General features: G+C 43.9%; 1 protein-coding gene across 3 annotated transcripts in view; it reads right to left on the reverse strand.

Annotated features, from left to right (window-relative positions):
• Window positions 1-688: 688 nt before the first annotated feature.
• Window positions 689-21,512, reverse strand: part of TFAP2B (transcription factor AP-2 beta) — a 34,237-nt gene continuing 13,413 nt past the window's right edge. Inside the window, exons 5-10 of one of the 3 annotated variants that reach the window (XM_069805586.1) lie at window positions 15,363-15,582; window positions 12,639-12,757; window positions 9,906-10,047; window positions 7,373-7,632; window positions 5,913-5,975; window positions 689-804 (exon numbers count right to left, since the gene is read on the reverse strand). In XM_069805586.1, coding sequence (XP_069661687.1) covers window positions 5,935-5,975; window positions 7,373-7,632; window positions 9,906-10,047; window positions 12,639-12,757; window positions 15,363-15,582 — 782 coding nt within the window. In that variant the 3' untranslated portion in view covers window positions 689-804; window positions 5,913-5,934. Of the gene's footprint in view, window positions 805-1,854; window positions 7,633-9,905; window positions 10,048-12,638; window positions 12,758-15,362; window positions 15,583-21,512 lie in introns of those variants that run through there. The other 2 variants (XM_069805587.1, XM_069805588.1) reach the window with 2 other exon arrangements.

A 21,512-nucleotide genomic window follows, 5' to 3' on the forward strand; every position in this document is an offset into this window, starting at 1 on the left:
GTTATAAAAGAGCTTTCCCTGGTGCTTTTTTTTTTTTTTTAAATATCCCCTTTTTACATAACTGTTGCACAGTTCTTGGACACCAGAGAAACTTCCTGATCCCCCCCCCTCGTCCCCCAAACAACCCTCCCAGACTCCACTGGGAACTGCGAGAGCTGTTTTGAAAGGTTTCATGCAAAACATATGCTCGACTAAAAATAATATCATCGGTGCGATTAAAACAAAAGAAAACAAACCCGAACTGAAAAAGCATGGCATGCAGCCTGGTTTTTGGAAAGCGGGGCCAGTGTCGCTGGTCTTCCCAGCACTCCCAGCCCGCGGGCATCCTTCAGCTGGGTCCATGGGGCTGGGGAGGGAGATTTTGGGGGGTCCCCGCTCCTCAAAGCCTCGATAAAAAGCAAGGTGGGGGGGGATTCCCTTTTCTCTTTTGCTTGCAGCTCCGTTCAGCCGTCCCACCCCCGTTTTCCCCCTGCTTGGACCCCGGGCGCTGCTGCCGTCCCCGTCCCCCCCCCACCCCCCCACCCACCCGTTCTCTCCACCCCGGGCCCCCCAAACTTGCTCCGGGCGTTTTTGCCATCACACCACGGAGAGAAAGTAGGTCACGGCTGAGTCCAAGCCTGACTGAAGCCGAGGTAGCCGAGCCTCGAACGCTTCCCCATAAAACAGACTTTGGGGTCGTCGTTTGCAATGGTTTTTTTGTTGTTGTTGTTGGTTTTTTTATTATTATTGTTATTATGATGATGATGATGATGATTTATTTTGGACACCTTGGACGATCAGCTGAGTCGGGTCCTGTAGTCCAAGCTGGAAGGAGAGGGAGAAGGGAGGTAGTTTGGGAGATGGAGGTGGGGATGGATTTCTTTTTTTGCTATTCCCCCACCTCCCTCCGAGAGAAATATTAAGTTGCAAAAACCGATCCACCGCCTGTTACGGCTCCGTCTGCCCTCTTAAACTACCACTCTCTTTAAAAACCAACAGATAAAACCCAACCCAGACAAGTCTTCAGAGCGGGTATTTAACTAAAATAGTTCACGGCAGCAAAAGCGATGCTTTAAACCGGTTTTCACCCTCAGGCTTCCCTGTTTGAGCACACGTGCGTGTTTGTTTTCAGGGTGACTGTGTGGAGGGTTACACTGACAGTCCTTCTCAGCTTCTGATTTACAGGAGAAAAAAAAAAAAAAAAAGATGCTTTCTATAATAACATTGAAAAAATAAAAAAAATCCTGAGGCCCTAATCTACCCCCCCTCTTCCTTCACCCAACCGCAGGGTAAACCCCGAGTCACTCCGGAGTGGCTCCGGGTTAGCCCTGGGGATCCGGATCTCCCCTCGGCTCTTCTTCAGGAATGTCGATTACAAACCTAAATAAAGCCGATTTGGGAACGGAGGGGTGGAAAGGGTGGGGATGGAGGGGGGACGGAGGAAGAAGTTGGTTTAGTCTGAATATTTCCTTTTGCTAATTACTGGCGCTGCAACTGTAGACCTAAAGGTAGAAAATAATCCCGCATTGTGAATACGAACAGCACTCCCGATCTGTATATAAGAGTATATATATCTATATATATACACACTCACATCCACGTATACCTAAGTGAAAAGTACAGTAAACAGTAACATAGCAGTGGAGAAAAAAAAAAAGTTTCCTAATATTGAAGGCTTACATAACATTTTCTTTTAATGGCTAATACTTTGAAAAGAAAAAGAATATTTACTCCTAATTCATCTGGTAAAAGCAAAATGAAACGAAAGCTCACGTTAACATGACATGAGGTTTATTATAGGTCTGCTTAGAATGAAGAGGTAAGAGTGGTAAAAATATGGACACTTTTGAGTCAGACAGAAATAAAATACCAACATTTCTGAGAAGCAATATTTATTGTCTTTTTTTTTTTTTTTAATGTAGAGACATGTCCTGAATTTCCCCAAAGCCTAGATTGGGAAAATAAAGACTTCTTGGCGTTATAAGTAAATCCGTCTGCAGAATCGAAGCAGCACCAACATTCAAAAAAACTGAAGAGGAAAATACAACAAAACACAACAATCTCTTTTTTTTTTATTCTTATTCTTATTATTTATGTAAATCAGGTCATCACTGGACAAGAAACCAATTTCTACCCATTACCATAACAGCTTGTCTATAAAGAACAGAAAAGATTCAGATAGGATACTATCTATTCAAGCGGGATTTTTTTTTTGTTGGTTTTGTTTTTTTCTTTTTTGTTTGTTTTTTTTTTTTACTTTTTGTTTTTAAATTCCCCCACCCATTCACAGAGGTATAGATTCACAGATAAATAACCCAAAAACTACTTGCTCGCCATATTTACACATTCCCGTTAAATTAAGCATAAATAAATATATACAAACTCAATACTGAATGCCTCTCCGCATTTCTTCTCAGGAAGAGTCGATAAACTGATATTTCTCACTGCATGGTCAGATTTTTCAAGAAGAGGAGGTGAAAGGGATAGTTTGGGGCATAAAAGGAGAATTGGTTTTTTTCTTTCATCTTTCCAGTTTCTCATTCGGTTTTTCAGAGCTTTACATTTGTTTGGGTTTGGGTTTTTTTTTCCTTTATTTCTCGCTGGCACACAATGTTTCGTCTCTCTCGAAATGTTCAGGCGTTTGCCAGTGTGTTTGGGGATATTTTCTTTTACTTTTTCCCTTTGTATAAGAAAATATACTATTTGTAAAAAGCCTACGGTCTCTCTCACACAGGGAAGCCGGAGGGGAGGGGGAGTTTGGCCGGATCGATCTGGCAATGCTTACGGCAGCTGAAACGAGCACCAAATTCTCCGAGAAACGTATTAAAACAGAGCCGAACAGGTCTGCGTGATAAACCAGTCAGAAAGAGATGAGCACGGGAAGGGAATAAGCCCTTTGGGCACAGCTAAAGGTCTTAAAACCATCCTCCCCCCCTCCCTCCCAGCCCCAAATGCAAATTTGGGGATTTGGAGGGAGGTTGGTCTGGGATGCAAAGGGACTTGAAACAGCTTCTCACAGAGAATTTCTATTAGGTGGGACAAGACACGACCCGATTTTAAAGAAATCACCGGGTTGTAAAAGGATTCCCATAAAATTGGCTTCTTGTTTCCTTCACACCTTGTGTGAATAACAACCAGGGGAAAAAAAAAAAAGTCAGGGAGCGTACAAAAACAAAGATCTTTCCAACGGAAAATAGAGAATTGTTATTTAAAAAAAAAAAAAAAAAGCGAGACTAAGAATGAAATAAAATTTACAGCAACCCACCTGTTTGCTTTCAAAACAAACTTTTCACGGTCTCTCCTCAAACTTTTCCCTTGAGTTAAAAAGCAAAGCTGCCGTGTTAATCCTCCTGTTTATTGATTTATGATCCCGAGGAAACCAAATCTTTTAATAACTCAATTATCAGATAAACGTCTGAGGTGCCCCGCCAACACAAGTAGTCAGGCTGGGAAAGTGCAGGGGAGCAGGACAGTGCCTTCGGGCGGGAGGCTGAGTTTAGTTTTTGGGGAACCTCAGTCCTCAGCGCTGATAGAAGCCACTGAGCAACGGGTATTTCCCTCTGGGACCAGCACCAGGCTAGGGAGAAGAACAGAGATAGATATACTCCTATGCTGTGTTTTCTCCCTGTTTGCATTTAAATTGGAAACCTTATGGATTTTATCTCCGTACTTTGAGGAGCAAATGGGGGGCATCCCACTGACATCAATGGGAATTTTACTTTTGGCTTTATTTCGCCTGAGCGAAGCACAGCCTGGCATTTGCAGCCCGTCTCTTCCAGGTAGAAGGCACGAGAGGCAGAACCAAAGTTGCCAGAGGTCAACTGAAACTCTTCCCTCAACCTTCTCAAGGTTTAGGTGCTGGTCCAGGTGACCAAACCTGTGCCTAGGGGAGATTTGAGCAGCAGCAGGATCAGGCCCTCACACATGCGTGAGTGCACAGGTCTGTCCCCAAGAAGTTGCAAGTGGCTCCCTCTCCTCATTAACTTACAGTGGTGGTGGGATACTGTCTTCTGCAATTAAAAGGAGCATCCCCAACATCCCCCCAAAGACGAGGAAGGACCATCCCCAACAGCCCCCCAAAGCCTTCAGCTGGAAGCTCCGGGCTGACAGGGAGCAGGTCCCCATGTCCCTGCATGTGCAGCTGGGGAGGTGAAAGGCTGAGACCTAACTTGGGGTGTGCCCCCACCCAGGACCCCCATTGGGCCAGGTGACACCGGAGGGCTGGGCCCACGGGCTCCTCACAAAGGCTTTTTGCAGAGGGCAGGCAAAGCAACGTTCAACACTTTGTGCTTTGCTTCAATAAACAGAATATTCTCGTCAGGCGGAGGAGGGAGATGTGCTTTCGGGTGGTGCCATTCATTCCTCCCCAGATACACACACGCGTACCCCTTCCCTTTCCCGCGCATCGCTGCTGGGGCATGCCCTGCGCTGGAGCTTGGATTGTCCTTCCTCGGGGGCCTGCTGAAATTAGGGGGTGGTTGGCAAGGGGTGGGCTTTGGAGGACCAGGGGCTGCCTGGGGGCTGCTTTTCAATCTGGCGGTCCCCAACCTACCGGTGGGGAATCCGTGAGATCTACATCACCCAGGGATCCACGCCTTCTCTGGTGACATCCGCAGGGGCGTGCCAATTACCAAACCCACTGCCAGGGTCGAAGGCTACCTCCAACTCCTCCCACAGAGAAGGCTGTCTGCCTCAGTTTCCCCCTTTTCTCACGTGAGATTCCTCACAGCGCTCTGTCCCACAAGAACCAAAGGGACGTGAATGAGGAGCAGCTCCAGAGGGGTCAGTGCTCCTCGGGGCTGCATGATTCCTCGGTTTCTATTGCCACATACGTCCAACTCACGGGTAGGGAACAAAAGCCGAGACCTTCGCTTGCTGCACAAAGATTTGAAAAGCAGAGCAGGCCCTCAGCTGTAGCCATTTCTCAGATAGCTAAGGACACTAAGGGTGACAATCAAGAGGCTCATTTGCTTTTTTTTTTGTTTTAAGAAAATGTTGTTGGGGGATGTTGAGAGTATTGCTGAATTCTTTCTCCCCCACCATCCAACTTTGCAAAGTATCTAGAAACTAAAACAAGGCTAAGGCTTCTCTTTTGTTTCTCTCTCTCTCCCTTGTTTTGAGTTCAGGTGTGCCTGCTTGGGTTGGTGGGATTGAGTCCTGCAGCTTTAACAGGGATCCTGGGGGGAGGCCTGACCCCACTGGAGTTTTGCCAGCGACTCCAGGAGATTTACCCACACCCAGTAACTGTTCTGACATAAGCAAAAAGATGTGTTAGTGCACGAACCCTACCCCACTGAGAAACACATGCAATTACCCAATACGGCAGAATCCAAACAGAAATTCATATCCTTACACTTCAGCATTGTTTTTACCACAGAAGACAAAGAAATGTATGTTAAAAACAAAAAAAAGGGAAAAAAACCAGACTTGCCCTCCACCCCCCCCAAATCATATGCATAAGACATCCTGTCATACACCAAAACCACCGAGAAAAACATTGGAGTTAAGAAGTTTTTTCCCCCTACCACACTGACTTGTTCTAAAGCAAGAGTCACAAGACATTTTTTTTTTTAAAAGCTTTCTAAGAGAAACAGATTTCCTTAGACTGAGCTCAGAGATCAGGATATTCCCTGGCAAGCCCTCCCCACTCCCATCACGAGGAGCCAGCTCACATGGCAACCCTTTCCTCCCTGGGTACAAAACCCTGGCGCCAAGCAAGTGCGGTAACATTCAACACAGCTCTTATTTTCTTTGCAATATTACACCTCGATTTCAACTTATATTTTTTATCTCGTTCAAATTATTCCCTTTGAGCTTCTTTAAAGAAGTGCACCTACAGAATTCGGAAACAACTGGCTTTGATTTGAAAAAGCAAAAAAAAAAAAAAAGAAAAGTATCAGAATATCAGAATTGTGGATTTTTTTTCTCTGTACCTGATATATTGTGTAGGGATCTCTAGTCCTCTTTGAAGAAGCTCATAAGCCAAGCGGGCAAAGCTTTAGGAAACAGAAGAAAATAAAATAGTGCATACTCCTGAGAAAGAATTACATACTCATATCACTCATTTTTTGTTGTTGTTAACAGTTCTTTAAAAATGGGGAAGGTATCACTCACACACACTACTCAAGGAAATTAAGGACTGAAACATTGGCATAGTTAGGAATATAAAACTCCCTAGAGAAAAAGAGGAGATCTCAGAAAATTAAGAAATCAGCTGACATTTTACCAGACCTTACTTTCAAATTTTGCAACCCATTATAGACAAGGCATTTTACCATCAAAGGCAAGTACTAAATTACAAAGGTATGTTTGCATGCATGAATATGTGTGGCTATACACACATATTATATATATATATATGGACATATCCATATATATCCATATATATATACAAACATACATAGGATACACACGCACCCCTATCAGGTTATGTGTGTGCATACGCATATGCACACACATAGGCACACACGCGCCCATACACACCTGTAAACGCTGGTAATCTAAACAGAGAGTCTGTCTAGACCAGGAAAAACAAAAAAAGTTCTTAAAAAACAGAGTTAGCTAATTCAACTGAGCTACCACGACTCGAAACTTCCCATCTCATGGCATCTAATGTTAAGACGTTGCCATGAACGCAGCTCGAACGGGCTGGCGTTGGTGACTTTGTGAGACGTCTGCGCGCTCGCCTCCCCTCCTTTCCTAGTCTAGACAGAACCAGGGTGGTGAGGTGAGATGAGATGGGAAGAGTTGGGGGGAATGAAGTGATGGGGCTGCTCAGAAAGGAACGCTCTGGAAGATCGTTTGAGCTAGGGTGGAGACAGGACGTCGTTCAAAAAAAAAAAAAAAGAAAAGAAAAAGAATAAACCAAAAATAATAGCAAGACAGACCGTGCAGCTCAAGAAATCAAAGCACTGACACCAAAAATGTTTCTCCGATTTCTTCCAATAAGTTATTCATTTCTTTCTTTTATTATTATTATTAATTATTATTATATTCCCCTCCCCCCCAAATCATTATTTAAAAAATGTGAAAGAACAGAAGTGGGAAAAAAATCCTGGTGGTTGTCTTCACATGTTCCTGGCAAGAGACTCTGAACCACTGGTCTTGCGCCATTGTGCTCCTCTGATCTTAAATTATTGTCTTTCTTTTATTATTATTATTATTTTATTATTATTATTTTGTCCTACCTAATAGAATTCTTCCAAAGCCCAATCCAATATTTTTAAAGCTAAAATTAAGACGGTTTTGTTTTAAAAGATTATCTCTCTCTCTTTCTTTTCTCCTTTTATTTATTTAACTTTTTTCTTTTCCTTCCTTTCTTTCTTTTTATTTTTTTTTCCTCTCTCTCTCTCTCATTTTCTGTGTTTCTCTTCCTTGTCTCCAGTTTTACTACCTGGTCCTTCGCCAGATGTGTGCCTGTTAGCAGTGTTGTTGTTCAAGAACATCTTGTCCATGCCTTTGAGAGCTTCAGTCAGGTAGTTTTGAAGGGCCGTGAGGGCAGCGCAGATAGCGGGGGCCCCAAAGCCGTGAGTGATGAGGCTGAAGTGAGTCAAGCAGCTCTGAATGCCCGGTTCCAAAATAGGGGTGGGCCGGCTGTTTCCAATGGGTGTCCTGTCCTGGGCCAAGAGATCTGTAAATTCTTTACAAAGTTGCCTGCATGGAAGAGAGAAAGCCAAAGAGAGGAAGAGAGAGAGAAAAGCAGTGGTTAGCCTCATCCCACACTTCTCCGAGACAACCAAGGTTGAAGGAAGGGACAGGTTCAGGACAAAGGTGATCCCAGGCCCCAGGATGGGACATTTTTGCCACCTTCCTTTCCCCCAGCAGTGCTTGGGGACCGGCCATGGCGAGCCGGCAGCTCCCTGCTCAGGATGATGTTCTTCAGGAGAGAAGTTTTTGCAGTTGCAGGATAACACCAGGTCTGGAGATAGAAATCTCTCCTGCAGCCACAAGGATGCTTCTGGGGAGGGTTAGATTGGGTATTAGGAAAAATTTCTTCACTGAAAGGGTTGTTGAGTGTTGGAAAAGGCTGCCCAGGGAAGTGGTGGAGTCACCATCCCTGGGGGTATTTAAAAGACATTTAGATGGTGCTCAGGGCCATGGTTTAGTGGTGGACTTGGCAGTGTGAGGTTTACAATTGGACTCAATGATCTTAAAGGTCTTTTCTAACCTAAATGATTCTGTGATTCCGAAGCCCTGTGAAAACCCAACCCTGCTTGGTGGCTCTAGAAATAACCGGGCTGAAACGGAGATGTGCCATGGCTTTGTCAACCACCCATCTTCCCAGAGGCCTGACCTTGGCTCAAAGCAGCTCTCACCAGTGCTGTTCCTGGGGGAAAGCACAACCACGCACTGATTGCTACTGGGTGGCACAGGGAAGGGCCAAAATGGAGCCTCCTCTGAGACTGCTCAGGTTGGGCCACCTTGTCAAGAAAGATCAGGAATTTCAAACTCCATGCAGGTTTCTTCATCACATGAGGAGCAAAGTGAACACTTCCTACTTTATTTTGGGGGGTGGCACCCCAATTAACACATCAGAGTTGACATCTGGCTCTTGTTTTTTTGCCCGCACCTTTGAAAAATCAGATTTGATTTTTCTAAGGAATTCCCCCACGCACACTTTTTTTTTGCATTGCTCTGGTCCACAAGGCCTTCAAGTCAACAGGTGCCCAGGCAATGTAGAAACCCTGGGGGTTGGTGGGGTTCCCAAAGGAATAATTTCTTTGAGACAGATGCCTACCCAGGGACTGGAGAAAAAAAGGCCAGAATTAAAAAAAATAAAAAGAAAGAAAAAGAAAAAAAATAAAAAAAGAAAGAAAAAAAGAAATCCTTAAAAAAGGCATTCAGCTCTCATCCTCTGAAATTCTGTGAAATTCCCGGTGGGTTAAAGGTTTCAGAGGGTGGGGAAAGATAAAGGTCTACTTCTATGTGTATTATCCATTAAGAAAGTGCAAGAGAGGAAACTTTGAATTTGGAGAACAAACAGTAATGAGTCCAACATTTTACATCTTCAAAGAGCAAAGCAGGGTCTGCGAGCAATTAAAGTTCTGGGACATTAATATCTTCTGACCCTGCGGAAAAGGGCAATCAAATTCCAATCACGTCTAAAAAACATCTGGACAAATTTGAGCAAATGATTTTTCAACCCTCCATATATTTCTTTAAATTACACTGTCATCGGAGGCAAGCCACATCCCAGAGCATGAAATAAATGAGAGCTGTTTGGGCTGGTAATTTTTTTCTTTTTTTTTTTTCCTTTTTTTTTTCTTTTTTTTTTTTCCTTTTTTTGCCGGATAGATGGAGACGTGTGCAGACACACAGCACCCACTGCCGAGGACCTGAGCAACCTATGAAGCACCCAGTTAGTAGCCTGGGAGGCACAGCCAAGTGTAAATCATCACATACAGCAAATCCACCCAGAAAATCCCAAGGGAGAGAGATGGGCTGGGGGGACCAAACCAAGGAGCATTAGCAGTACATAGTGGTGGGGTTTTTTTCTTTTTTCTTTCTTTTTTTTTTTAATAACATTATGGAAAAGACATTGCAATTTGGTAGCAGACAAACAGGTGTGTGTGAGCAGCAGGAGGGACAGACAGACGTGCTGTTGAAGCAAAACACGGATTTTTGGTCGCTTTTCATAAAGATTTTTTAACTGGGGGGGGCTTGGAGACGATGTACAGTAGCTAGGGGACAGTCGCCTACATCCTCTATAGGGACAGAGGGTGTTGGCAGAACCCCCCCTGCAGAAGGATGCAGAAGCTATAGGGTCTGCCTTGGCCATAGGGCGACTCGAGCATCCTTCCTCCCCGCGGGACCACTAGAATTTGGGGTCTGGCAACTCCGCCTGCTTTCAAAACGAGCTCAGAGGAAGGGTTTCAGGAGGGGAAGGATAGAAGGGAGGCTGGGGGGGGGGTCAACTTGGCACTCACTTTGTAGCAAGCAGCATGTTTTTCCTGGAGTGGAGGTCGCTGGGGTCCGTGTGCTGTCTGTTCAGGTACTCAGAAACAGCTTTGGCTGGGAACTCCGTTTCGCAGATGTACCCAAAATCCCGAGCTAAATGAACGGCCTCACCTGGAGGGGAGGAGAGGGGACATTAACACCCCCGGGTACCGCCGGCCCCGGGCTGGCTCCCACCTCCCGAGGCTGCTGCCCCCCCTCTGCGAGAGACCAGCTCTTTCAGGCCGGGTTTAGAAACCTTATAACATCCCTTGTACCTTAGGGACAGGCTCCAGGTATATGGTTTCCCTCCACAAGCCTTGTTTTGGGGGGCAGAAGTAAGTTGATGGGACCGATTTTTCAGCTGATGAGATTTGTCTTTGCTACAAGGCGCTTGTGATGGTACCTACCCCTGCAGCTGGTTGTGCAGAACTGTGGGAAAAGCACGCACACATATACATACATACACACATGCGTACACACACACACATATATATTTTCGAATTAACTGGGCCAGAAAAAAAGGAAGGGGAAATTACTAGTTCAATCCCGTAAGACAAAAGGACTCAAACTTCTCTTAAGAGCAGAGAAACCACTCCTGTTTCAATACACCCGATCCTTGTCCAAAATTTTACAGATGTGGACATAGTCTTAATATTAATGTCAATTCTTTGTGGGACATCATATACGCGCTTGTTTATACACACACACAGAGCACTTCCATCACGATCACAGTTATTACCACATCTGTAAAATGATGGAGATAACTGCATTTCATCCGATGGAAATTATTAATCTGCATTCTTAGCTGACCATCATGCAACAGGAACTCCTCTCCGCCCGGTGGAAAGGTAGCAACCAATGGCAACCTTTTCTGTGAAAAATAATAATTATTCTAACTCTAATTGTCACTTTTCCTGCCTGTCTGGTTTCAGGTTTCTTGCCTCCAGAGGTTCGTGTCATCCAACTCCTACTGATGTACTTCATGCCACAAGAAGAAGACAGTAGCTGCAGAAAGGAGGAAAAGAGGAGGGAGAAAAAAACCCTCAGACTCTAGGGGGATTCTACCAGATTATAGCTCAGCCCCTATAGAATAAAGCATTAAACCCTTTAAAGCACCGCCTGAGGGACCAGGGGGAAGATTTCCAACACGCAGAACAGATATATCTAATAACTCCAGGACCACATTATTTTTAACGATCAGGAGTTGCTTTCCAACGTCATCTTCTGCTTTCCAAGGCTTCTCGCTAATCACCAAACCGCTTAATGAAAGCGAGGACACCCTGAGGACCCTGGGGGGGGTGTGCCCCCCCCCGCCGCCGTCACCCTGTGCCGGGCAGGGTCCCCCCCCCCGGGGCACGGCTCTGGTAATTCTGGCCGGAGCTTTTCTGCTGGTGGCAGAAAAGCAGATGAATCTCCAGCAGGTAGAGCTTCTTTTTAAAAGGAAGGAGTTCTCTCAAGGTAAACTGTTGATTTGTAAAGAAATCAGGGGAGAGGAGGGTAACGTTCACCTTACTACACACTTGACACAGATTTTAGCATCGCTCTGCAACCGCACCGGCTTCTGAACCTCAAACCAGCTTTGGGGAACGGTTGATTTTGCTGTGAGTGGGGTACACCGCTTTTCACCCACCCAAGCTGCACTAACCCCGGTGTTAAAGGGCAGTTGTGACCCCCCCAAATGCTTCACGTCCCCTATAGCGCGACCCTATATCCGTAACCTACGCGGAGCCTTGCGCACTGGGCATAACCTATATGCGGGTACCAGGAGGAGCAACTTTCTTTCTATCAGCCCCCATCGTTTTGGGAGCCTGCCTTCAGCTCTGCATGCGGTAAGGTCTTATCGCTCACATAACTCAATCAAAAGAGTTGAAAAGTTAATATCTAGTACAAATGTTTATGCACGCTTATATGCAGAAGAGATAAGTGGATTATTTATACGCCTCTCGGTGTGTATGTGTAAGGCAGATACATATAATTCATAATTGCATCCATACTATTCCGGTTATGTTTTTTGGAGAAGATCCAACTTCTCTTAGTGTAAACACGCACATATCCTAAACATATTAGTGGCTCTAAATTTTACTTTTCAGTACAGTAACGATCAATCAAAGAAACACGCCGAACACCAAAATGACATTAGTTGACTTGAAATGAGGTAAAACTTCAGTCTGCCCTTCCCTCTCTCCTTCCTCAGGAATAGCTTGTGCCTTTGTTCAGTTCTAGCCACCTTAAGGTAAACCGCGCTCTGTGACTCTTCAATTGCTCTGATTTCTTTAAAAAAAAAAAAAAAGGTATTATTTTTCCTCGTTGAGCGTCCTGTAGTGGCCATAAACAAGCTCGGGAGGAGCAAATTAGCGAGAGGATGGAGGAGACGTGGAGTAGGAGAGCACAGGCTGGAAATTAATAGCAATGAGGAATGGGATTGCCCTGCAGAATCACACACACATGTACACACACACACACATACACACACACACACACAACCTCATTCTTACCACCAAGAAGAATCACTGACCTTCCAGCCAGCGACTTCATTTTTGGGGATGGGATCCCTAACCGTGCCGCTGTTCATGCTAACCCGCCCTGAATTTCACCTCTGCAAGGTTTTTCCCACCTGATCCCGAAAGATGGTGGGGGTTTGGGGTTTTTTTATGGTTCGTAAAATGTCAGACAGGAGTTCAGAGCAGGCAGGGGTGTGAAGGGAGCTGCAACCCTCGGCTTACCTTCCACCAGGGAGGTGAGTAAAGTGACATTTGCGGCCTTACGCCTGCCGGCTGGTAAATTCAAACCGATTTTTTCTAGCCTTTCTCGCAAAGATCTCCCCCCGTTTTTCGATTTGGCTCTAGAATTGCAAAGAAATTAACATCGTGATTAACCCCGCAGTGTTCCTGGAAGAAACGTTTAGTCTGTGCAGTCAGTGGAGCCTGGGAGGGTTTTCATTCGACGTTAAGGACTTCGGGTGTGTTGGTTTCTGCTCGGGTTTGCTGAGGTTTCCTTAATTTCTCCCAGGGGTAGGAGTGGGGATGAACCCACTTTTCTCCCTATTTTATCCGGGGAAATCCAATAAAGCCAGACAGCAATAATTAATGGACAGTGTTCTGATCCAGAGAGCAAATGGGTTCCTACTCTATGACACTAACTCCTATTAGGATGGAGTGAGGAGATGGGCAGAAGGGTAGAGGAGAATTAAATCCTCGTTTATTCCAGAAAAGGGCCAGAAAGGGAAGAAGAAGGAGGGGGGGAGGGGGGGGGAAGGTGTGAAATCTGAAAGGCTCGAAGGGAGAATGTGTGCCTGTGGATAGATAGAAAAGGAGGAAAATATTTATTAAATCATTTCGTGAGTGTGTTCTTGGGCGGGAAGGCGATGCTGAGAGGAAGAGCTCACCTGAAGGCAGGGTGCGTTATACAGAGGGAACCGATTGCCTGAAGGAAGATTTGAATATCTGTCGGAGGTTACTGATAAGGACAATAAAAGGATGATGGAGCTATAGGTGGGAAATACAGAGCTATTGTTCGGACGCCTATACATATGTAAAGCCCCAGGGATGAATTCTTGCCACCTGCGTAATCAGGGAGAGTTTTGGCACCTAAGATCAGAGCCTGTCCCGAATCTCTCTCTTCGTTCTTACTTAAAATTTGTTTAAGAATTAGCAGTCACGCTTAGTGAAAGGAGACCAGAAACGACAGACAAGCCAGACTGGCTTCCCACTATTTTATATCAAAGTAAATAGGGCTAGATGGCAGAATTGCAAGCGAGCAGCTTTCTGTATTTCATCTGCTCTGAACCAAAAGCTTGTCTAAAATTTAGATTCAAGATAGGAACTGAAGTCAGCAGCAGCCAATGGTTACGGCTTGGGCCACCTCCAGAAATCCACTGAAGTTCCGTAATGATGTTTCTTTACCTTGATAATTATATTTTCTACAGTGCATCTCTCAGATGTTCTCCCTGCTCCATTTGTAGCTGTACGGAGTGAGCAGGCAGGTTAGCATCTGTAAGTAAAAATCTCTGCTGCTCTCACTGGCAAGGATCACAGCTAAACATTGATTACAGACATTCACGTGGAACAGCATCTATTTTAGGAGACCTTAATTCTCACGTGTATATTTGGGTGACTGACTGCATGTAGCAGGACTTTCCCCCTCCTCTCCAGACACGGAGCTGGAGCCCCTGACGTCATCACAGATTTTTTTTGCAGGGAAAAAAAACAAACCCACAAAACCAAAAAAACAACAACAAACAACAGAGCAAACAATTTTAAAAAACCTTAGAGTCACTGTTGCCCAATTGCTGCTACGGATGTTGGCAAGATATTTCCTCCTCTAAGATTAGCAACTTTTAAACGTGATCTGAATTTTTTTCAGGACCAAATTAATCGCATTTGTTTCTGTCTCGAAGTTGTGCTTTATTTTCCAGTCCGACGTATACCTCACGTGTAGAAAATGAAGCCTTATCCCCTCTCAGCTCTCCATTGGCTTGAGTGAACTGGTACCTTATACCATGTCATGATTTCTTCCCTGTTCTGACCAGAGATAGAGCCCTAGCTCACCTTTCTTCCAGACAAGTCATACGGACAATTCACAGTCCTTCAGTCACTGTCAAGAAGATAAAGCCCTTTCTCCTGTTAGTCTTTCCAGCTGACGACCTCGGAGCTTAAATTCTTGTTGCTTGTGCCTAAATGCACAATCTCCCACTTGATGTGCTGGAGTGGCAACCAGGCCTCCAGGTTATCCCTCGCTCCTCCTTTTCCTCAGTACCAATAATGCCGGCTATTTTGAGGTCCTCAGCAAAATCCACCAGAACAGTAGTGGGTGATTTGCACACAAGTTAAATGACAAAGGCCTCAAGACCAACTGTGAGCAATTCCTCTAGCAACCTTCTCTAGATGAAGCGCTAAGCTTCTGACTTTCAAAGCTATCTGTTGATGGCTTTTCTTTAGTCGGGTACTTACCTACCTTACAGGTTGCCTATTAATCCCCTGCCATTTCGACAATGTCTTGTGTCACACCATGTTAATTGCCTTATCGTTATCGCCATATAGAGGAAACCTCATGGATTTATCTAGGAAATCCCTAGAGATACATCAGGTCCTGAAATACATCAGGTTCATCCTGCAGCACCTAACTGCAACACGCCCATCACGGCATTTTATTTCGTCCTTTTGCTTAGAGAGAAGCGTGAGGAGAAGGAGAAAAGATAGAACGTGTGTGCAGGTACAAGAGTGAAAAAACTTCTTGTCTCGGTTCCTTCATTTTGGGATGCTTTGATAGAAAACGTACAAGGCCAAATCTTTCTCTGGTCTCCACATGTTCACCTCAATGCCCGAATACAGCATATTTCCACCTTACCCTGAATATTTGCAATCATCTTTACAGTTGACCAAGTATTACTGGTGCATGCATGGATGCCCACACATGGGCATGTTCACACACTCGCCCCAGCCTCTTACCTTCTAAGTACTCCTCCTAGGAGGGATGCATTCAGACACTCTGGAGGAGAAAGGCGTCTTTGAACTTCTCCCACAGTTACTTTATACTTTGAAGTTGAACTAAGCAAAGACAAGCGGCCAGGTACAGAGCAAAACACCTCTCCGGTATTGACTGAAATTCCACCCAGGAAGCCATCTTTATTCATCATCAAAGAAGTAACAGATTTTGGAGGAACCGGAACTGGAGAAAGAAAAGGGGAAGAGGGGAGAGAGAAACCATCATGCCACGAAGGAGTACAGGATAACCACAGTCTCTCTGACATGCACAGAACAGCAAAATGAAAGGGAATTTGGAATCTCTGGCTACCTCCAGCAACCTAAAGGGTGCTGCTCCCCCAACCTCTAGGAAATTGCTCCATGAATGATGGATGGAGAGAAGGGTGGTGCAGTACAGCCTCTATGCAGGGTTTGATCAATTGGGAAATAAAATACATATTGGCAAGCACCTGGCAACTTTCGGGTTTGAGCCTGTGTCTCACCCAGAGCCCCCCGATGCCTTTTGTACAACGGACAGCGCCTTTCTGGAGGGGAAAAAAAAAGGAAAAATTTACTTTTTTTGCTAATGTTTCCATTACTGCTAAGCTGAGCCAGGAATAAATTCACTACACGAAGAGAGTTGCTGTCTTAAATAAGTATCAAGGCTGGAGGATACAGCAACCAGAAGACAGCTCTGTTATTGCTTTGTGTTTTTATTAAGTCTGGTTTATGAAATAAAATGAGTCTTTTCCTTCAGAAAAATGAACACCAGGAAAAAAAAAAAAAAATCTGGTCTAGCCATGGCATTCGCTACCTTGATCATATTGTGCTGTCCGTGAAGTAGTGGGAACTCTCCCGCTCCTAAATAAAGCTGATCTCGTTACAGTAACATGTATTTAAAGGAAGTTATGGGGGAAAAAAACCAAAACAGAACAATAAAGCGAAACTACACAAAATAAAAACATGTCATTCTGTCCACGATAAAAGGGAATATTTCTTTTCTCTGAGAAACTAGTGAGGTTATTTTAAGAGTAACCAAGGGGACTATAAGGCACAAATTCCTATAATAGCAACCAGACACACTCCGAAATAAACAAAAAAAAATGGCTAAACTAAAAATGAGAGCAATTCCCCCGTGACATGAATTTTGTTTACAAATGAACTTAAATAGCTCCCTCATAATTGTAAGTGTTATGATTTACAGCAGGTGCTCTAATCAATCAACCAATCACTTTAATTTATAGGGAGCCTCGCTGCATTTTCCCAGTTGTTTCATTTCTGCAAGTAATTGATAACAAACCGTACTTAAGGTATGTTTTATGCAGGAGTTAATAAGAGCTGACAGCTGCTACTGCTGCTTCCTCTCGGAATCGCGGCAACACGCGTTTCCTTATAGAAAATATACTCCGAAATTGGGGGCGGGAGGGGTGCTGGTGGTAGAATCCTGGCAGTCCAGCGGGCATGTTTCAGAGGAGAATACTAATTGATTACACACCCTCGACGAGCAGATACTACTTCACAGTCTCCCATTTCCACTCAATCAATTGCAAAACCAATTCGGCAAATAATAGGGTTCTATTATGCACATATGCCAGCTATTTAGGTAGTTATAATACATGTCAGTTAAGTCATAAAAACCCTGTTTATTTGCAACATATCTGGAGAATCAAACCATTAGGGTTGAGGGGATATTTAAGTCGTCTGGAGCTGCTAAACAATAAGATCGGGTATCCTAATATATTACCAAGTGCTAACTACTGGGCAATTGCCAATTTTATAACCTCAGTGTATGGAATAGACACAACCGTGTTTCACTGTTTTTATTACAGATCATTTCCTACTGCCAGACCAGACCCCCACAATAAAAGCTCTATAACAGCTAAAAACCAAAAGGCATGTCGATTTTAGATATACATATTGCTTCGTATGCCTTGTATATAGTCTCCAGTATAAACAAATTATTTTGAGTGGCTTTACTTCAGGGAATCAGAAAGTGAAATGGATTCCTATTTCTCTATTATTTTAGTTAGGCACTTTATGCAGCTCATAAAGGCGGTTTCAAATAGTTTGAGAACGGCACAGAAACAGTTATAAAAGAGTTAGAGGCCCGCTCCTGCTTTCGTTGCTATTAATAGGACCTTTTTTTTGCCATTGATTCTATAGGAGAAGAATCGTTTGGGGTATCAGAGGTAGTACTGGCAGGCAGAAAAAAAATATATCTCTCTTCCCTCCCCCATTATGCAGAGATATATCACTTATTTCATGCACGATGTTCTGCAACGTCATTCGAACGAAGCATCAAGAAAAAGTTTAAAAAAAAAAAAAAAAAGAAAAGAAAAAAGAGAGATTAAAGCAGTGCCACCAGACAGATTTTCATGACTGGCATTTTTTCTTCGGACAAACACACGGGCTCAGTGGTTCGAGTACACCTTTACAGTGGCTATATTTAGTGACCAGTTTATCAGGTCACTGTCCAGTGAACTGAGAAATTAAACAAGAGGCAGCAATTCCACGAACATCTGATCTTAGTCCAAACTCACTAAAGAGAGAGGGACCCGTGCAACGCTTAAATGTACCTCACCACACTCGCTTTGGCCTTTTGGAGCACTCATTACATTAGTTAACCTTTGAAATATGGATTTTCACGTGCTCAGTATTTTTTTTTTCCTTGCAAATTGCTTTTGGGAAGCAGGCTGGCTCCCTTCCCTGCTATGCTGAGAGCTCCTCAGCTTTTCTTCCTACCACTGCCTCCCCGAAAATGACCGTATGAACATCCCCATCAGTTGGAGTCTAGTAACTCTAAACCCATTTTAGAAGCTTACCAGGCGGTGTAAGCATATCTATTGCAATTTCATAGCTTCAGAGAGATGTATTCTATCTAGGCTCTATATCTTCTGTAAATTACCTAATGCTGCCTCAAAAAAGTGTTTGCCATGGAATGAATTATCTCTATCTATATCATATCTATATGTTTATCATGGCTATAGCTTTTCAGATATAGCCCAGACATTACCAGAGATAATATAACGTGTGAAGAGAGATACACGTCCGTGTGTGCAGCTGCATATGCCAAATCCCTGCGTGCGTGTAAACCGTAATGCAGAGTATATTTTTAGTCGATGTCAACTTTCCCAGTTGGTTAGGGATTGCCATAACTGCTGAAATAATGCAGGATAACACACACGTATATATGCAGCGTCCCCACCACTTCTGCTTTAACTTTATCCCATTTAGGTTTTGTTATCCCCAGCAGAAACTGTTCGATTTTCTTTCACTCCCAAACTCTATTTGCTGTGTGAATGTGAGCACTCACAAATACATAATTCCCCCTTCCAAAATCTCTGCCTTCTCTCTCTCTCTCTCCTTCCTCCGTTTCTTTCTTTCTTTCTCTCTTTCTTTCTCCTCCTGTGGTTCCTTCCAGCCCCTTTGTCATTTCTCCCCCTTCCATTTCTCTTCAGCTTATCAATAAACCGGGAGAGCAACAGTAGCCGCTTGATTTGTTAGTAATTATAAGCATACTGTTCCTGCAAACGGGATCTCTAGATGAGTGAGATCGCTTTAAAACGACAGCAGGAAATGGTGGGGAAATGGAGCATGGCGAAACTCAGCGTGAAGCTTTCAGTTCTTTACATGTTTACAATTTTCTGTGCATACATTAAGTCTTAGGGGTTTTTTGGTGGTTTTTTTTTTTTGTGGTGGTGGTTCTCTGTTGGGTTGCTCTCCACAAACGCTTGAAAATGCGCAGAAAAGCAGGCGTACAAGAGAAAATGGAAATAAAAGGGCATTTTAGCAACACTAAAAATAAACAAATAAATAGAATTATGTCCTGGAAATAGCTGAATAACAAGGCTCAAAGCTATGGATATCGTTGCAATAACCCTGCTGAATGATATGATAGTCGATCAGTCAATCAAACAATCAATCAGCAGAGATGTTCCTTATATTGCTTGCTAACAAACATCATGGACAAACTTATTACTAATCAACTATCGAACTGCTTCCCAATCTTTTTTTTATCTGCCTACTGGGCCCGAAAGGAGTAAAAAGTTCTTTGTCCGTTATAACAACAGGACTTTCTTGTAACTGGTGATTTGGCCCGACTTGGTAGCCAAACCTAGAAAGTCCGGGGTCAGCGTCTTACCCATGGCCAGTAAAAGACCCGGTTCTTATTTTAATTTTAATGAACAAATACAGAAAGTGTGTATTCGTGTCCCCTTCCCTCCTGTCCCTCTCGTCTCCTCCTCTTCCCCCCGCCCCTCTCTCCTCCACCGCAGTCCCTTTCCCCTGAAAGCCGGGACTAAATTTCAAAGTGAAATTCATTCCCCCGAAATTGTTTTGCATTCAATTAAAAGGGGAGCGTAAGGTTCAATGGGTAATCCAGGAAAAAGCACGAGACTGAGTGGCAGCGAGGCAACATCTCCGATTCCCAGATCTAGCACCTGAAAAGCTGGGGCCAAAGTGGGTTTCAGTTAATAATTTATCCGGATACTTCCAGAAGAGGTGGGGAGGAATCTCATGCTGTATTATTAGGAGTTGAAAATAATGTTAAGACACCTCCTTTCGTGTGTTCCTTTAAAATAGCGTGAACAATAGAGCGTGTTTGCACGACGATTAATTAAAGTGTTAGGGTTAAACTGGCCTTTCGTGCTAAATCAGATGTGTGCAGACGATGGTCAGAAACAGCTGAAAGTAAATAAATACATCAGGATCATTTTAAGGTCACTGACCGTGCCCCAGAGTCACAAAAAATTAACTTGGGACTCGGGCCACGCAAGATTTTGCAGGCGGACAACTTCTTTCGCCATAGAGGGTGCCAAGCAAATTTCAGATGAGCAGCTGACAAGGGGACTCGATCTTTTCTTCCTGACACACGGAAAACCTTCCCTTCATTTCAGCAGAAATCGAGGGAAAGGCCTCAAAACGTGCAGCCGGTAAGCTCTCAAAGCCGAGTTAAATCTGGTATTAATGCTCTCGGTGATTATTATCATCTTGATGATTTATCTGGCTCCCTCCCTCCCACTGCCACCACCCAAATCTTAATGGAACTAGGAGTTAACGATGATTTTTTAATGTCTCGTTGGATTTTTAGACTGTTAATGTACCGCATCCTTCCCATTATTAGTTTATTGATTGTTCATTGACCATTCCCCTTCAAATCGTATTAACCACCCTCTGCCAGTTTAGATTAGGGGAGTTTAAAAAGCACCTTTCATTATTTCACCGCCACCACCACCACCACAGTAGAGTTCAGGCTTGGTAGCTTAATGCTCGCTCTAATGGGGCAGCTAAGAGACGAGGGGCCACGGTCCCTGCCTATTGCATTAATAGCTCAAAGGGGGCTAATACAGAAAATTAGCCTTAAACGAGCTCTGGAGATCTCCAAATGAAAGAGCCATTTATCACGCTGGCTACCTTCACTCCACTCGTTTGCTCTCTCTACTGGGAACAACTCATTTCCTCTTAACTAAATTACTTCAGAAATGTCAAGTAAGCTCAGATAGCAAACATAACAAGAGACTGTGTATATGTAATCTATTGCGCGGGATCGATACGCGAGATAAATCGATAGCCGTGTATGAATCCCTATATAATTTCCTTAATATTTTTGGCAATCCTTTTGCATAGATAGATAATTCCTTCTGCAGGCCTCAAAGACCACAAAGAAACAGACACTTACAGTCTGGATGATATAATGAAGTTTAGATTTCAAGTCCACAGCATGCTTTTCCCACTGTGATGTAATTAAAGCATTTTACGCACTAAACTAGGTTTTGGTGAAGTAGACCCCCTCCAACCCTCGTCTAGCAAATATGTATCACGGGGAGTCCTCCACTGCACAAAAATCAGTCAATACCTATCTGTCTATCTATGCCATCCGCCTGCAATAATGACTTGCAGAGTTTAAATAACTTATTCTTACTTCAAAGTACATCCTCACAGCTACAAACTGCAGGGAACAAAGCGAAATTGATACTGAACCCTCTCTGTGTTGCTCCTTCTCTCGTCCTGATTAAATATTGTCTGCCACAAACGTGACCTACTATTTATTACCCATTTCTCTTCCTCCGCACCCAGGAAACTTGCTGCGCAAAAAGACACTGAGCTCACAATATTCCTTTACGCTGGAAAGTTTCT

The sequence above is a fragment of the Haliaeetus albicilla genome, chromosome 18 (genome assembly GCF_947461875.1).
Source record: "Haliaeetus albicilla chromosome 18, bHalAlb1.1, whole genome shotgun sequence".
Classification (NCBI taxonomy): Eukaryota; Metazoa; Chordata; class Aves; order Accipitriformes; family Accipitridae; genus Haliaeetus; species Haliaeetus albicilla.